At 36.4% G+C, this 19,086-nt stretch overlaps 1 protein-coding gene across 6 annotated transcripts in view; it reads right to left on the minus strand.

The window, feature by feature from the left end:
• LOC148955012 (thyrotroph embryonic factor-like) overlaps nucleotides 1-19,086 on the minus strand; it is a 173,741-nt gene that overhangs the window by 92,979 nt on the left and 61,676 nt on the right. For 4 of the 6 annotated variants that reach the window (XM_089099679.1, XM_089099688.1, XM_089099664.1 and 1 more), the window contains exon 2: nucleotides 6,861-6,970. In XM_089099679.1, coding sequence (XP_088955805.1) covers nucleotides 6,861-6,951 — 91 coding nt within the window. In that variant the 5' untranslated portion in view covers nucleotides 6,952-6,970. Of the gene's footprint in view, nucleotides 1-6,860; nucleotides 6,971-7,427; nucleotides 7,476-19,086 lie in introns of those variants that run through there. The other 2 variants (XM_089099672.1, XM_089099657.1) reach the window with 1 other exon arrangement.

Below are 19,086 nucleotides of genomic sequence, written 5' to 3' on the forward strand. Positions count from 1 at the left end.
AATGCCTTTTGAAAAGTATTGCTTGGTGTTGGGCATTCAAAAAGCTGTAAAGTAAAGTTGTGGGTGAAAAGGATCGGAACTTCAACTTGTAAAATGGGTTTAGGATGGAAATTATGAAAAGAACTGGTTATGAAATGCCCTTTGAAAAGGATTGCTGGGTGTTGGAGCATTCAAAAAGCTGTAAAGTAAAGTTGTGTGTAAAATTGATGGGTACTTCAATTTGTAAAATGGGTTTAGGAGGGATATTAAGAAAAGAACTTGTTTTGAAATGCCATTTGAAAAGTATTGCTTGGTGTTGGCGCATTCAAAAAGCTGTATAGTAAAGTTGTGGGTGAAAAGGATGGGTACTTCAACTTGTAAAATGGGTTTAGGAAGGACATTAAGAAAATAACTTGTTCTGAAAATATATAACAAAGCCTTAAAAAATTATTAATAATTGGGGGATCAGGGGCGTTTGGGGCGCCGGGGGTAGTTATTGAGCCCGGGGGGACCTTTGAGGCCGAGGGGTTGCCTGTGGGGCTGGGTTTTGGCGAGCGGAACCCTTTGGTGTTGGGGTAGGAGGATTAGAGCCCTTGGGGGCTGGGGTAGAGGACCTCACAACACTGTTCAAATACAACTTGTGTATTATGACGACCACAGAGTTTCACCCTCAAATCCTCTTCTAAAATCATCTTTTAAAATGTCTCTAACTGTTTTGCCGCAATAATTCCCTAAAATGTCGAAAACGGTTTCACCCAAATAACCCCTAAACGTAATTTCAGCGTGTTCCTTTTGTTTTTGGCATCCCTGCGCTGTCACAATTTAAATTACTAAGAAACCCTTTCCCGCGTTAATCTATTCATCTCTAAGATGTTTCTTGGAGAATTGTTTCCAGGGTGAAGTTTATTAATATCTTCGGAGTTCGACCAGTAGAATTGTTTCCGGGGCGAAGTTTATTAATGTCTTGGGTCTATTCCTGGAGAATTGTTCCTGGGTGAAGTTTTTTAATGACTGACAGATGATGTCATGGTTGATTGATTTGTCAAGAAAGGGGAATTAATTTGTTGTTTCTAAGGGGAATTATTGATTCACGAAAGGGGAATTGAGGTCATTGTGTGATCCTTTTTCCTATTCCTGGATCTTAACATTCGCCCCGACCGTGCACTTGGCCAAAACAACAACAACAACAAATAAATCGACCTTGGAAAAAGAGGTCATTGACCCACTTTGATTAACCACGTGTTCTCCCTAGGGACTCTATGCCCATATATGGTGTAGGGTCACGACTATAAGACCCCTTTCTACTACTATATGTTAACATTGGGTAAAGTTCATAACTTTCAGCCCTCCCCCTGGGAACCTTGGGGTATTAAGTCATCCTAAAAGACATACTTACAATATTTTTGAACATGCTGAACAAAATGGCTATTTCACAATTTTGATCGGGTGACTTTGGAAAAAAAATTAGCGTGGGAGGGGGCCTAGTTGCCCTCCATGTTTTTTGGTCACTTAAAAAGGGCACTAGAACTTTTAATTTCCCTGCAAATGAGTCCTCCCACGATATTCTATGACCACTGGGTCGATACGATCACCTCTGACAAAAAAAAAAAAAAAAAAAAAAAAAAAAAAAAACCGTTATCTTTCTTCTGGCAAAAAATGGAAAATTCCAAATTTTTTTATACAGGAGCTTGAAACCTCTACAGTAGGGTTCTCTGATACGCTGAATGTGATGGTGTAATTTTCATTAAGGTTCTATAACTTTTAGGGGGTCATTCCCCCTTTCCCCTCTTTCCCCACTTTTGATGGGTAAGACTAAACTTGATGAAACTTATATATTTGAAATTAAAATTAAAATCTGATTCTTTTGATGTATCTATTGGTATCAAAATTCCGTTTTTTAGAGTTTCGGTAACCATTTAGCCGGGTCGCTCCTTACTTACAGTTCGTTACCACGAACTGTTTGAAAAAAAAATGGTCTTTTATACATAAGTTTTTCGAAAAAGAAACGGTTTAAATTGACACAAACGCGGGGAGGGTTAACTGCTAGCTAGACTTCTTTTTACATCGAGGTGTTAACAGCACTTATTTTCCAGGCTAAGCAACCGCTTTTACAGCTTGGGAGATTGCTTTTTCAGTATCTCTGAACTTCACACTAGTTCAGACACATTGTATTGCACAATTTCGCAGCTATTACACATAAAGAGGTTTTTCTACTCCAACAAAGTCGACTAAAAACAATGGAATAAAAGCAAAAAAGGTAATATAGCCCTGGTTTTATCTCGTTCCATCTTTATTGTAAGTTCGGAATTTTATTTCCCGTTTAATTACTTTTTCGTTTTTAATTACATCCTTCACTTTTTAATTATAATCCCAGGAAACGTGAAACCTTGGCAGATCAGTATGGGACATTATTTGATTTCTTTACTGATACATTGAACAGGATGTCCGAACACCATACTTCATGAGATAAATTTGATTTTTCTTCATCGTCACACATGGTGACTGGGCATCGGGAGAAGTAGTGTTGCCAAACGTTTGGTAAAAGTGAAAATGGCCCAAAGATGCCATTTTTCAACCAAAATGCACAAAAAGTGCGTTTTTTGAAAGACTTCGCTTTGAAAAATGTACTTAATTGAAGAATTCAATGCAAAAACAGCTTTGAAAAGCACCCAAATAGCCTCCCATCTTAGGACACTGGGACGAAGACTACTTCAAAATAGTTCGATCACTGTCTCTTTCTACATTATTAAATAAATAAAACAAGTTTTTTTAACTGAAAGTAAGGAGCGACATTAAAACTCAAAACGAACAGAGATTATTCCGTATATGAAAGAGGCGGTCCCCTCCTCAACGCCTCGCTCTTAACCCTAAAGTCTGACTCTGTCTCACAACTTCATTTTTTAAAACAATAAAAAACTTTAGCGTAAAGAGCGAGGCATTGAGGAGGGTACCGCCTCTTCCATATACGGAATAATCTCTGTTCATTTTAAGTTTTAATGTCGCTCCTTACTTTCAGTTAAAAAGACTTGTTTTTTATTTAATTTCTGAACGTTTTTGAGTTAATGCAGCTTTTATTTTGGCTCACCGCACATGAATAATCAAAGGAAATTTGCATATTAATTTTACTTTTTTTTTGGCTAAATGGCTTTCTCGAAATTTTGTTCTGATTCAACTTACAAATTAACTTACGTAACGAACTTCTATATTCGTATATTTTTATTACGTATATTAGGGGGTTCGCACCCTAGTCAATACCTCGCTCTTTACGCTAAATTCAAATTTTGTTCCATTTCTTTAAGAATGACCCCTTAATCACAAAGGCCGTTAGTTAGAATAAATCTCTGATGAAAGTACAATAAAAAACTTTAGCGTAAAGAGCGATGTACTGAGTAGGGAACGAACCCAATCATATACGTATTAATTTCTGTTCGTTTTAAATTTTGATGTTGCTCCTTACTTTCAGTTGAAACAATTGTTCTTTTACTTATTTAATTTCTGATCTTTTTTTAGATAATAATGGGAAATCCGGCGCCCCCTTCACAGCAATGTCCCTTCCCCCATGAAAACTTCCAACATGGAAAGATCCTTCCACGTAACACACGACCCATCCCCATCCCCGAACTGCCAAAAAAAATCCCCCGTGAAAACTTCTGTATACTTCCCAATAACCAATACTATATGTAAACATTGGGCAAAGTTCATAACTTGCAGACCTTCCCCCGGGGACTGTGGGGGGATTAAGTCATCCTCAAAGACATAGTTATTGTATTTTTCGACCATGCTGAACAAAATGGCTATCTCAAAATTTTGATCGGATGAATTTCTGAAAAAATGAGCGTGGGAGGGGGCCTAGTTGCCCTCTATTTTTTGGTCACTTAAAAAGGGCACTAGAACTTTTAATTTCCGTTCGAATGAGCCCTCCCGCGATAATCTGGGACCACTGGTTCGATACGATCACCCCTGGAAAAAAAGCAAACAAAAAACAAACAAACAAATAAACACGCATCCCTGATCTTTCTTCTGGCAAAAAGTACAAAATTCCACATTTTTGCAGATAGGAGCTTGAAACTTCTATATCAGGGTTCTCTGATACGCGAATCTGAAAATGTGATTTTCATTAAAGTTCTATGACTTTTAGGGGGTGTTTCTCTCTTTTTTCGAAAATAATGCAAATTTTCTCAGGCGCGTAACTTTTGATGGGTAAGACCAAACTTGATGAAACTTATATATTTGAAATCAGCATAAAATTTGATTCCTTTGATGCATCTATTGGTAACAAAAATCCGTTTTGTAGAGTTTCGGTTACTATTGAACCGGGTCGCTCCTTACTTACAATTCGTTACCACGAACTGTTTGAAAAAAGAGACCTAGGCCACTTTTCATCTATATGAAACGAAACTGAAAAATCCACATTCTAGTGTACAGCCCTGGGGGGGGGGGGCAGGTTTGGACAAAAAACCGAATAGGCTACTACTGCTAACAATTCACTGCCGTACCATGCCGCCTTAGGCCAACATAGCCACGCGCGCTCCTCCTCCATCACAATCTATTCAAGATCTCCCTCTACACCCCCCCCAAGAAGTTCACATTTCCCTCAAATCTTTCCTTACGACGTCCTCCCACCCCCTTCGGGGATGACCTGTTTTTGTTTCAAACAAAAACTTAGACATTAATAAGCATTTGTGAATAAAAAACTGATGAGATAATTAGACTCTACCAACACCAGATAATTAGGCTAAGGAACAATGTTAAAAGGAAGGGGGGGGGGTCACAACATGACTCGACTACATTTTGACTTCTTTTCACGGGGGAGGGCTCTACACTAAAAAGATTGATAAAAACACTCTAATACGAAGCAGTGTAGCGTAGTAGGCCTTTAAAATACTAATATTTAATGATTTCCGTGAATGCAAAGAGAGATCCGATCATAAATTGGCTTTTGTTTTATTCGTCAGGAAATTTTTTGTAATTAAGACGAGATGCAGCTTGCCTGGACTATTATCAAACACAAACATGTCGGTAGGAATATTTAATAAAAAGCTTCATCCAAGAGTCAGTCGCCATATGGGATGACCTCTCAGCTGAGGTCAAGAAAAAAAAATTTTGGGACAAAAGCAAAATATCTCAACAATTCAGTGTTTATTCAATGTTTTCTTGGAAACTATCAGCTTGAGGGAAATTTCTATCTCCATTCGTCAATTACCTAGAACACGTAGGCCAATATTATGAAATAGATGAAATAATATTTCCAAGAATCCATTTATTACAGTTTTTACAGACCTAAAGCATTGTTAAAACAAAATATATTAAAAATGACAATCTTAGCTTTTTTCTTAGATTTTTCACACAAAGACAACCTTATATAGTGGTATTTAGTTTGAACCATATTATAGCGATATTTCTTAACAACAATATATTTCTACATGACCTCGTTTTATAAAATGGATTTTTGAAGAATCATGATTGGTTTCGCCAGCAGAAACAAAGCGGAACCCACGTCCCATCAATTATCTATTCGGCCGTCAAAAACCAAAGCACAATGCCATTCAAGAATGGGCACGGCAAAAACTTCAGGTTGGACCAGAGAATATTATCAAAGAAGGGTGGGAGGCAGAGAAGATATCTTATATCCTTGAAAAAATGTTGTCTGGTTAAAATATACAAAGTTTCTGTACCGCCTAAAAATCGCACGCTTCTTTTTTCTTTCTCACTTAAAACATAATTACCCCCATTTGGTAAATTTGAAGTTTTCAACATAATTTAGCTAGGATGAAAATGAATACATCACTTGATGTTTTTTTTAGGCTCTTTCATAATTAAATAAACGCTTCAGGGGGAAATTACGTTTTAAGCCCTTAAAGGGGCTGAAAGGGCTCAAAACAGTCCGTAGTAACCTTGAAGCTGTGTTTTTGAGAAAACAGACTAGTAAGAAAAAATTGTCATTTGTAGCTGATTCAGGAATGGCAATTATTATTTTCATTAGTCTTAATAGTAAAATATTGACAAATTTGCAGAAATTTTTAAAATGAGCCTGAAACCCCTAAAAATGGCGTCAATTTTGCTGTGATGTCATTTTTGAGGGGGTTTCGGGCTCATTTTAAAAATTCTTCTTAAAAATTAGTTTGGGTTTTAGGCCCTTTAAGGGGTCTACTTTTCTCCAGAAGTGACTATTGAATTATGAAAGAGCATAAAAAGGCACCAAGTGATGTGTTCACCTTCATCGTAGCTAAACTACGTTGAAAAAAATGCAAATTCACCAACCATTTACTAGGCTGATGTCAAAGGGAGGATCAGCAAAGTAATGTATGTTCTATCATACTTATATCCTCCTGATTTGCATTATTCCCCTGAATCTCCCAATAAGAGCAACTTAGCAAATAATTTTTGGCAATTATCTCAGAAGTGGAAAATGATGTCAGAAACGATGTCATGTCAGACGATGCCTTTGACAAATTCTGCAAGGAATTTTCTCTATATGTATATTTCCAATGATAAACAGCAACCTCTATGTTTTCTAACAAAAAGTAGGGATAAACCTAGCATACAGGTGAGTTAAAGTGTCTTCCTAGGGCAGTGCAATGTGGGCTTCATTACAACTTTAAAAGTGTTTGGAATAATTATCTCAATATAATATCTGTTTTACTGCATTCCATGCATCTGTTATAGTCGAGAAGGGGTGACTTGTTTACCTTTGACAGTAGACTTTCTAGAAACAGTTTCAACAAAAGACCTGTGCAATATATTTGTTTGGACATTGGTCACATATAAGAACATTAATTTGAAAGTGTAAGTAAAACAAATGCAGTGACGGTGGATACAGGATGTGAAAGGAGAAAAATGGCGAGTCCGAAGAAGAAAAAAAGAGCAACAAGTTTTCTTACCAGCATTGACTGTATTGAGGACATCTGACTTCTCAAGCAGAGATTTGAGAGTAAGTCCCATATAAAGAGGGGGGTCAATCTTCTTATCCATTTTGTTGTAACCGTCGTACCTAAAAGAAAGATGAATCAGTAAGCAAGCAATTGAGTAGCTCCAAAATACACAGCTGATTTTTTGCAAGCACATTACTTTGGCTGTGAAGTGGCGTAGTAACGCAGAATATTTGGGGGAACAATGATGAGACGTCGTTAGAGGGAGCCTTACCCAAAGAAAAAAAAAATAATGAGGAAAATAGGTTTTCTCCTGCATATTGGCTATAGGAAAGTCTCGGACCCGTTCAGATAGTCCAGGTTAGTTCCTGGGCCAATTCTAGCCGAATATATCTGCGCTCATAGGAGTTTGTTTTGACGACAAAAAGAAAATTGTAGCTCCCGAAGAAATTAATCTGGGGTCTATCACATTACTAATCAATCATGAATATTTGTTTCTAAAAAATAAAATTTTTTCCCTTAAAAAAAAAACTGATATAATTTCATTTGTATCACTTCTGAGATGTGATATACACTTACACAGTATAGCCGCTTTTCATATAATCAAGTGCTTCCATTCTATTAGAATGTTTCCAACGACTTATAAGAAAGAACTGACAAAAAATATTTTTCTGATTACGCTATAAGGAGGTCGAAAGTCTCCGCCCCGAGATTCCTTGAAAATGAAGCTTTTTAATAGAGTTATCTATCGATTATTTAAATCAGAATAAAGCAATGAAAATTAGCAAATGAACCAAATTACGAGTTACTTCTGAGTGACAAAATTAATATACAATCTAAAAAGAAAATGAACTCTCATCTTGTGTGCTACTAGGAATGAGTGCTATGAATTCAAGACTCAGTAGCAATAAACCTCCTCGAAAACACAGAGCAAAAACTTTCAAGAGTGCGGAAATATTTAATTTAAATTTAAGTGTCTGGGAACCAAAGACATTACCCAGTCCGTCTAGCGAAGATGTCACACTACTAACCACTGTATATAAATAATAGATATAATAATTATATTAGAAATAATTATATTATCTATAAAGAAATAATTATATTATCTATATACAGTGCTACTGACTGACATCAAGAAAGAAGGAGACGGATAAATAGGATCAAATCAAAAGCCCACAACAGAAAAGGATGAAGAGGAAAACGAGAAAATGCCAAAATGGACTCTCATAAGATGCAGTGAAATGGATTCTCATAAGGAAAAAAGGAGACGGATAAATAGGATCAAATCAAAAGCCCACAACAGACAAGGATGAAGAGGAACACGAGAAAATTTCAAAATGGATTCTCATAAGACGCTGTGAAATGGATTCTCATAAGGAAAGAAGGAGACGGATAAATAGGATCAAATCAAAAGCCCACAACAGAAAAGGATGAAGAGGAACACGAGAAAATTTCAAAATGGACTCTCATAAGACGCTGTGAAATGTATTCTCATAAGGAAAAAAGGAGACGGATAAATAGGATCAAATCAAAAGCCCACAACAGAAAAGGATGAAGAGGAAAACGAGAAAATGCCAAAATGGACTCTCATAAGATGCTGTGAAATGGATTCTCATAATGAAAAAAGGAGACGGATAAATAGGATCAAATCTAAACCCCACAACAGAAAAGGATGAAGAGGAAAACGAGAAAATGTCAAAAGGGATTCTCATAAGACGCTGTGAAATGGATTCTCACAAGGAAAGAAGAAGACGGATAAATAGGATCAAATCAACACCCCACAACAGAAGAGGATGAAGAGGAACACGAGAAAATTCCAAAATGGACTCTCATAAGATGCATTGAAATGGATTCTCATAAGGAAAGAAGGAGACGGATAAATAGGATCAAATCAAAAGCCCACAACAGAAAAGGATGAAGAGGAACACGAGAAAATTTCAAAATGGATTCTCATAAGACGCTGTGAAATGGATTCTCATAAGGAAATAAGGAGACGGATAAATAGGATCAAATCAAAAGCCCACAACAGAAAAGGATGAAGAGGAACACGAGAAAATTTCAAAATGGATTCTCATAAGACGCTGTGAAATGGATTCTCATAAGGAAAGAAGGAGACGGATAAATAGGATCAAATCAAAAGCCCACAACATAAAAGGATGAAGAGGAAAACGAGAAAATGTCAAAATGGACTCTCATAAGACGCTGTGAAATGGATTCTCATCAGGAAAGAAGGAGACGGATAAATAGGATCAAATCAAAAGCCCACAACAGAAAAGGATGAAGAGGAACACGAGAAAATTTCAAAATGGACTCTCATAAGACGCTGTGAAATGGATTCTCATAAGTAAAGAAGGAGACGGATAAATAGGATCAAATCAAAACCCCACAACAGAAAAGGATGAAGAGGAACACGAGAAAATTTCAAAATGGACTCTCATAAGACGCTGTGAAATGGATTCTCATAAGGAAAGAAGGAGACTGATAAATAGGATCAAATCAAAAGCCCACAACAGAAAAGGATGAAGAGGAAAACGAGAAAATGTCAAAATGGATTCTCATAAGACGCTTTGAAATGGATTCTCAGAAGGAAATAAGGAGACGGATAAATAGGATCAAATCTAAAGCCCACAACAGAAGAGGATGAAGAGGAAAACGAGAAAATGCCAAAATGGACTCTCATAAGATGCTGTGAAATGGATTCTCATAAGGAAAAAAGGAGACGGATAAATAGGATCAAATCAAAAGCCCACAACAGAAAAGGATGAAGAGGAACACGAGAAAATTTCAAAATGGACTCTCATAAGACGCTGTGAAATGGATTCTCATAAGTAAAAAAGGAGACGGATAAATAGGATCAAATCAAAAGCCCACAACATAAAAGGATGAAGAGGAAAACGAGAAAATTTCAAAATGGATTCTCATAAGAAGCTGTGAAATGGATTCTCATCAGGAAAAAAGGAGACGGATAAATAGGATCAAATCAAAACCCCACAACAGAAAAGGATGAAGAGGAACACTAGAAAATTTCAAAATGGACTCTCCTAAGACGCTATGAAATGGATTCTCAGAAGGAAATAAGGAGACGGATAAATAGGATCAAATCAAAAGCCCACAACAGAAAAGGATGAAGAGGAACACGAGAAAATTTCAAAATGGATTCTCATAAGACGCTGTGAAATGGATTCTCATAAGGAAAGAATGAGACGGATAAATAGGATCAAATCAAAAGACCACAACAGAAAAGGATGAAGAGGAACAAGAGAAAATTTCAAAATGGTCTCTCATAAGACGCTATGAAATGGATTCTCAGAAGGAAAGAAGGAGAAGGATAAATAGTATCAAATCTAAACCCCACAACAGAAAAGGATGACGAGGAAAACGAGAAAATTACAAAATGGAATCTCATAAGAAGCTTTGAAATGGAGTCTCAGAAGGAAAGAAGGAGACGGATAAATAGGATCAAATCTAAAGCCCACAACAGAAGAGGATGAAGAGGAACACGAGAAAATTTCAAAATGGACTCTCATAAGACGCTGTGAAATGGATTCTCATAAGGAAAGAAGGAGACGGATAAATAGGATCAAATCAAAAGCTCACAACAGAAAAGGATGAAGAGGAACACGAGAAAATTTCAAAATGGACTCTCATAAGACGCTTTGAAATGTATTCTCATAAGGAAAAAAGGAGACGGATAAATAGGATCAAATCAAAAGCCCACAACAGAAAAGGATGAAGAGTAACACGAGAAAATTTCAAAATGGACTCTCATAAGACTCAGTGAAATGGATTCTCATAAGGAAAAAAGGAGACGGATAAATAGGATCAAATCAAAACCCCACAACAGAAAAGGATGAAGAGGAAAACGAGAAAATGTCAAAATGGACTCTCATAAGACGCTGTGAAATGGATTCTCATAAGGAAAGAAGGAGACGGATAAATAGGATCAAATCAAAAGCCCACAACAGAAAAGGATGAAGAGGAAAACGATAAAATTTCAAAATGGACTCTCATAAGACGCTGTGAAATGGATTCTCATAAGGAAAGAAGGAGACGGATAAATAGGATCAAATCAAAAGCCCACAACAGAAAAGGATGAAGAGGAAAACGAGAAAATGTCAAAAGGGATTCTCATAAGACGCTTTGAAATGGATTCTCAGAAGGAAAGAAGGAGACGGATAAATAGGATCAAATCAAAAGCCCACAACAGAAGAGGATGACGATGAAAACTAGAAAATGTCAAAATGGACTCTCATAAGACTCTGTGAAATTTATTCTCATAATGAAAGAAGGAGACGGATAAATAGGATCAAATCAAAAGCTCACAACAGAAAAGGATGAAGAGGAACACGAGAAAATTTCAAAATGGATTCTCATAAGACGCGGTGAAATGGATTATCATAAGGAAAAAAGGAGACTGATAAATAGGATCAACTCAACATACCACAACATACAAGTATTAAGAGGAAAACGATAAAATTTAAACAGGGTCTCTCCTAAAACGCAGTGAAATGTATTCTCATAAGGAAAAAAGGAGACGGATAAATAGGATCAAATAAAAAGACCACAACACACAAGGAGTACGAGGAAAAAGATAAAATTTCAAAATGGACTCTCATAAGACGCTGTGAAATGGATTCTCATAAGGAAAAAAGGAGACGGATAAATAGGATCAAATCAAAAGCCCACAACAGAAAAGGATGAAGAGGAACACGAGAAAATTTCAAAATGGAATCTCATAAGACGCTGTGAATTGGATTCTCATAAGGAAAAAAGGAGACGGATAAATAGGATCAAATCAAAAGCCCACAACACAAAAGGATTAAGAGGAAAACGATAAAATTTCAAAATGGAGTCTCATAAGACGCTGTGAAATGGATTCTCAGAAGGAAAAAAGGAGACGGATAAATAGTATCAAAACAAAAGACCACACCATAAAATTATTAAGAGTAAAAAGATAAAATTTCAAAAGTGTATCTAATAAGACGCATTGAAATGGATTCTAAGAAGTAAAAAAGGAGACGGATAAATAGTATCAAATCACAACCCCACAACAGACAAGGATTAAGAGGAAAACGAGAAAATTTCAAAAGGGACTCTCATAAAAACGCTGTGAAATGGATTCTCATAAGGAAACAAGGAGACGGATAAATAGGATCAAATCAAAAGCCCACAACAGAAAAGGATGAAGAGGAACACGAGAAAATTTCAAAAGGGATTCTCATAAGACGCTGTGAAATGGATTCTCATAAGGAAAAAAGGAGACGGATAAAAAGGATCAAATCAAAAGCCCACAACAGAAAAGGATGAAGATGAAAACGAGAATATTTCAAAAGGTATTCTCATAAGAAGCTTTGAAATGGATTCTCATAATGAAAAAATGAGACGGATAAAAAGGATCAAATCAAAAGCCCACAACAGAAACGGATGAAGAGGAACACGAGAAAATTTCAAAATGGACTCTCATAAGACGCTGTGAAATGGATTCTCATAAGGAAATAAGGAGACGGATAAATAGGATCAAATCAAAAGACCACAACAGAATAGGATGAAGAGGAACACGAGAAAATTTCAAAATGGACTCTCATAAGATGCTGTGAAATGGATTCTCATAAGGAAAAAAGGATACGGATAAATAGGATCAAATCAAAAGCCCACAACAGAAAAGGATGAAGAGGAACACGAGAAAATTTCAAAATGGACTCTCATAAGACGCTGTGAAATGGATTCTCAGAAGGAAAGAAGGAGACGGATAAATAGGATCAAATCAAAAGCCCACAACAGAAGAGGATGAAGAGTAACACGAGAAAATTTCAAAATGGACTCTCATAAGACGCTGTGAAATGGATTATCATAAGTAAAAAAGGAGACGTATAAATAGGATCAAATCAAAAGCCCACAACAGAAAAGGATGAAGAGGAACACGAGAAAATTTCAAAATGGACTCTCATAAGACGCTGTGAAATGGATTCTCATAAGGTAAGAAGGAGACGGATAAATAGGATCAAATCAAAAGCCCACAACAGAAAAGGATGAAGAGGAACACGAGCAAAATTTCAAAATGGACTCTCATAAGACGCTGTGAAATGGATTCTCATAAGGAAAGACGGAGACGGATAAATAGGATCAAATCAAAAGCCCACAACAGAAAAGGATGAAGAGGAACACGAGAAAATTTAAAAATGGAATCTCATAAGACGCTTTTATTTGTATTCTAATAAGGAAAAAAGGAGACGGATAAATAGGATCAAATCAAAAGCCCACAACAGAAAAGGATGAAGAGGAACACGAGAAAATTTCAAAATGGACTCTCATAAGACGCTGTGAAATGGATTCTCATAAGGAAAAAAGGAGACGGATAAATAGGATCATATCAAAACCCCACAACAGAAAAGGATTAAGAGGAAAACGAGAAAATTTCAAAATGGAATCTCATAAGACGCTATGAAATGGATTCTCAGAAGGAAATAAGGAGACGGATAAATAGGATCAAATCAAAAGCACACAACAGAAAATGATGAAGATGAAAACGAGAAAATTTCAAAAGGGATTCTAATAAGATGCAGTGAAATTGATTCTCATAAGGAAAAAAGGAGACGGATAAATAGGATCAAATCAAAAGCCCACAACAGAAAAGGATGAAGAGGAAAACGAGAAAATTTCAAAATGGACTCTCATAAGACGCTGTGAAATGGATTCTCATAAGGTAAGAAGGAGACGGATAAATAGGATCAAATCAAAAGCCCACAACAGAAAAGGATGAAGAGGAACACGAGCAAAATTTCAAAATGGTCTCTCATAAGACTCTGTGAAATGGATTCTCATAATGAAAAAAGGAGACGTATAAATAGGATCAAATCAAAACCCCACAACAGAAAAGGATGAAGAGGAAAACGAGAAAATGTCAAAATGGATTCTCATAAGACGCTGTGAAATGGATTCTCATAAGGAAAGAAGGAGACGGATAAATAGGATCAAATCAAAAGCCCACAACAGAAAAGGAGGAAGAGGAACACGAGAAAATTTCAAAATGGACTCTCATAAGACGCTTTGAAATGTATTCTCATAAGGAAAAAAGGAGACGGATAAATAGGATAAAATCAAAAGCCCACAACATAAAAGTATGAAGAGGAAAACGATAAAATTTCAAAATGGTCTCTCATAAAAACGCTGTGAAATGGATTCTCATAAGGAAAAAAGGAGACGGATAAATAGGATCAAATCAAAAGCCCACAACAGAAAAGGATTAAGAGGAAAACGAGAAAATTTCAAAATGGACTCTCATAAGACGCTGTGAAATGGATTCTCATAAGGAAAAAAGGAGACGGATAAATAGGATCAAATCAAAAGCCCACAACAGAAAAGGATGAAGAGGAACACGAGAAAATTTCAAAATGGACTCTCATAAGACGCTGTGAAATGGATTCTCATAAGGAAAAAAAGGAGACGGATAAATAGGATCAAATCAAAAGCCCACAACAGAAAAGGATGAAGAGGAAAACGAGAAAATGTCAAAAGGGATTCTCATAAGACTCTGTGAAATGGATTCTCAGAAGGAAAAAATGAGACGTATAAATAGTATCAAATCTAAAGCCCACAACAGAAAAGGATGAAGATGAACACGAGAAAATTTCAAAATGGACTCTCATAAGACGCTGTGAAATGGATTCTCATAAGGAAAAAAGTAGACGGATAAATAGGATCAAATCTAAAGCCCACAACAGAAAAGGATGAAGAGGAAAACGAGAAAATGTCAAAATGGATTCTCATAAGACGCTGTGAAATGGATTCTCATAAGGAAAGAAGGAGACGGATAAATAGGATCAAATCAAAAGCCCACAACAGAAAAGGATGAAGAGGAACACGAGAAAATTTCAAAATGGACTCTCAAAAGACGCTGAGAAAGGGATTCTCATAAGGAAAAAAGGAGACGGATAAATAGGATCAAATCTAAAGCCCACAACAGAAAAGGATGAAGATTAAAACGAGAAAATGTCAAAATGGATTCTCATAAGACTCTGTGAAATGGATTCTCATAAGGAAAGAAGGAGACGGATAAATAGGATCAAATCAAAAGCCCACAACAGAAAAGGATGAAGAGGAACACGAGAAAATTTCAAAATGGACTCTCATAAGACGCTGTGAAATGGATTCTCATAAGGAAAAAAGGAGACGGATAAATAGGATCAAATCTAAACCCCACAACAGAAAAGGATGAAGAGGAAAACGAGAAAATGTCAAAATGGACTCTCATAAGACGCTGTGAAATGGATTCTCATAAGGAAAGAAGGAGACGGATAACTAGGATCAAATCAAAAGCCCACAACATAAAAGGATGAAGAGGAACACGAGAAAATTTCAAAATGGACTCTCATAAGACGCTGTGAAATGGATTCTCATAATGATAAAAGGAGACGGATAAATAGGATCAAATCTAATCCCCACAACAGAAAAGGATGAAGAGGAAAACGAGAAAATGTCAAAAGGGATTCTCATAAGACGCTGTGAAATGGATTCTCATAAGGAAAGAAGGAGACGGAGAAATAGGATCAAATCTAAAGCCCACAACAGATAATGATGAAGAGGAAAACGATAAAATGTAAAAATGGTTTCTCATAAGACTATGTGAAATTTATTCTCATCATTAAAGAAGGAGACTTAGATATCGTATCAAATCTAAACCCCAAACCAGACCGTGATGAGGAGGACAACGAGAAAATGACAAAAGGGATTCTCAGAAGACGCTGTGAAATGGATTCTCATAAGTAAAGAAGGAGACGGATAAATAGGATCAAATCAAAAGACCACAACAGAAAAGGATGAAGAGGAACACGAGAAAATTTCAAAATGGACTCTCATAAGACGCTGTGAAATGGATTCTCATAAGGAAAAAAGGAGACGGATAAATAGGATCAAATCTAAACCACAAAACAGAAAAGGATGAAGAGGAACAAGAGAAAATGTCAAAAGGGATTCTAATAAGAAACTGTGAAATGTATTCTCAGAAGGAAAAAAGGAGACGGATAAATAGGATCAAATCAAAAGCCCACAACAGAAAAGGATGAAGAGGAACACGAGAAAATTTCAAAAGGGACTCTCATAAGACGCTGTGAAATGGATTCTCATAAGGAAAAAAGGAGACGGATAAATAGGATCAAATCTAAAGCCCACAACAGAAAAGGATGAAGAGGAAAACGAGAAAATGTCAAAAGGGATTCTCATAAGACGCTGTGAAATGGATTCTCATAAGGAAAGAAGGAGACGGATAAATAGGATCAAATCAAAAGCCCACAACAGAAAAGGATGAAGAGGAACACGAGAAAATTTAAAAATGGACTCTCATAAGACGCTGTGAAATGGAGTCTCATAAGCAAAAAAGGAGACGGATAAATAGGATCAAATCTAAACCCCACAACAGAAAAGGATGAAGAGGAAAACGAGAAAATGTCAAAATGGACTCTCATAAGACGCTGTGAAATGGATTCTCATAAGGAAAGAAGGAGACGGATAAATAGGATCAAATCAAAAGCCCACAACATAAAAGGATGAAGAGGAACACGAGAAAATTTCAAAATGGTCTCTCATAAGACGCTGTGAAATGGATTCTCATAAGGAAAGAAGGAGACGGATAAATAGGATCAAATCAAAAGCCCACAACAGAAAAGGATGAAGAGGAAAACGAGAAAATTTCAAAAGGGATTCTCATAAGACGCTGTGAAATGGATTCTCATAAGGAAAAAAGGAGACGGATAAATAGGATCAAATCAAAAGCCCACAACAGAAAAGGATGAAGAGGAAAACGAGAAAATTTCAAAAGGGATTCTCATAAGACGCTGTGAAATGGATTCTCATAAGGAAAGAAGGAGACGGATAAATAGGATCAAATCTAAACCCCACAACAGAAAAGGATGAAGAGGAAAACGAGAAAATTTCAAAATGGAATCTCATAAGACGCTGTGAAATGGATTCTCATAAGGAAAGAAGGAGACGGATAAATAGGATCAAATCAAAAGCACACAACAGAAAAGGATGAAGAGGAACACGAGAAAATTTCAAAATGGACTCTCATAAGACGCTGTGAAATGGATTCTCATAAGGAAAAAAGGAGACGTATAAATAGGATCAAATCAAAAGCCCACAACAGAAAAGGATGAAGAGGAAAACGAGAAAATGTCAACATGGAGTCTCATAAGACGCTGTGAAATGGATTCTCATAAGGAAAGAAGGAGACGGATAAATAGGATCAAATCAAAAGCCCACAACATAAAAGGATGAAGAGGAAAACGAGAAAATTTCAAAATGGATTCTCATAAGACGCAGTGAAATGGATTCTCATAAGGAAAGAAGGAGACGGATAAAAAGGATCAAATCAAAACCCCACAACATAAAAGGAAGAAGAGGAAAACGAGAAAATTTCAAAATGGATTCTCATAAGACGCTGTGAAATGGATTCTCATAAGGAAATAAGGAGACGGATAAATAGGATCAAATCAAAAGCCCAAAACAGAAAAGGATGAAGAGGAAAACGAGAAAATGTCAAAAGGGAGTCTCATAAGACACTGTGAAATGGATTCTCATAAGGATATAAGGAGACGTATAAATAGGATCAAATCTAAATCCCACAACATAAAAGGATGAAGATGAACACGATAAAATTTCAAAATGGTCTCTCATAAGACGCTGTGAAATGGATTCTCATAAGGAAAAAAGGAGACGGATAAATAGCATCAAATCTAAACCCCACAACAGAAAAGGATGAGGAGGAACACGAGAAAATTTCAAACTGGACTCTCATAAGACGCTGTGAAATGGATTCTCATAAGGAAAGAAGGAGACGGATAAATAGGATCAAATCAAAAGCCCACAACAGAAAAGGATGAAGAGGAACACGAGAAAATTTCAAAATGGACTCTCATAAGACGCTGTGAAATGGATTCTCATAAGGAAAGAAGGAGACGGATAAATAGGATCAAATCAAAAGCCCACAACAGAAAAGGATGAAGAGGAAAACGAGAAAATGTCAAAATGGATTCTCATAAGACGCTGTGAAATGGATTCTCATAAGGAAAGAATGAGACGGATAAATAGGATCAAATCAAAACCCCACAACAGAAAAGGATGAAGATGAACACGAGAAAATTTCAAAATGGACTCTCATAAGACGCTGTGAAATGGATTCTCATAAGGAAATAAGGAGACGGATAAATAGGATCAAATCTAAACCCCACAACAGAAAAGGATGAAGAGGTAAACGAGAAAATTACAAAAGGGATTCTCATAAGACGCTGTGAAATGGATTCTCGTAAGGAAACAAGGACACAGATAAATAGGATCAAATCAAAAGCCCACAACAGAAAAGGATGAAGAGGAACACGAGAAAATTTCAAAATGGACTCTCATAAGACGCTGTGAAATGGATTCTCATAAGGAAAAAAAGGAGACGGATAAATAGGATCAAATCTAAACCCCACAACAGAAAAGGATGAAGAGGAAAACGAGAAAATGTCAAAAGGGATTCTCATAAGACGCTATGAAATGGATTCTCGGAAGCACAAAAGGAGACTTATAACGAGGATCTAATCAACCCCCCACACCAGACAATGATTAATAGGAACACGAGAAAAGTACAAAATGGAATCTCATAATACGCTGTGAAATGTATTCTCATAAGTAAAAACGGAGACGTATACAGAGGATCAAATCTAAACCCCACAACAGAAAAGGATGAAGAGGAAAACGAGAAAATGACAAAAGGGATTCTCATAAGACGCTATGAAATGGATTCTCATAACGAAAGAAGGAGACGGATAAATAGGATCAAATCAAAAGCCCACAACAGAAAAGGATGAAGAGGAACACGAGAAAATTTCAAAATGGACTCTCATAAGACGCTGTGAAATGGATTCTCATAAGGAAAAAAGGAGACGGATAAATAGGATCAAATCTAAACCCCACAACAGAAAAGGATGAAGAGGAAAACGAGAAAATGTCAAAAGTGTCTCTCATAAGACGCTTTTAAATGGATTCTCAAAAGGAAAGAAGGAGACTGATAAATAGTATCTAATCAAAACCCAAAACCAGAAAACTATGAAGATTAACCCGAGAACTTTACAAATGGCATTCTCATAAGACTCTATGAAATGGATTCTCAGAAGGAAAGACGGAGACGGATAAATAGGATCAATTAAAAAGCCCACACCAGAAACGGATGAATAGGAACACGAGAAAATTTCAAAATGTA

This window comes from Artemia sp. Qi Xiang Cuo, chromosome 2 (assembly GCF_049724085.1).
Source record: "Artemia sp. Qi Xiang Cuo chromosome 2, ASM4972408v1, whole genome shotgun sequence".
Classification (NCBI taxonomy): domain Eukaryota; kingdom Metazoa; phylum Arthropoda; class Branchiopoda; order Anostraca; family Artemiidae; genus Artemia; species Artemia sp. Qi Xiang Cuo.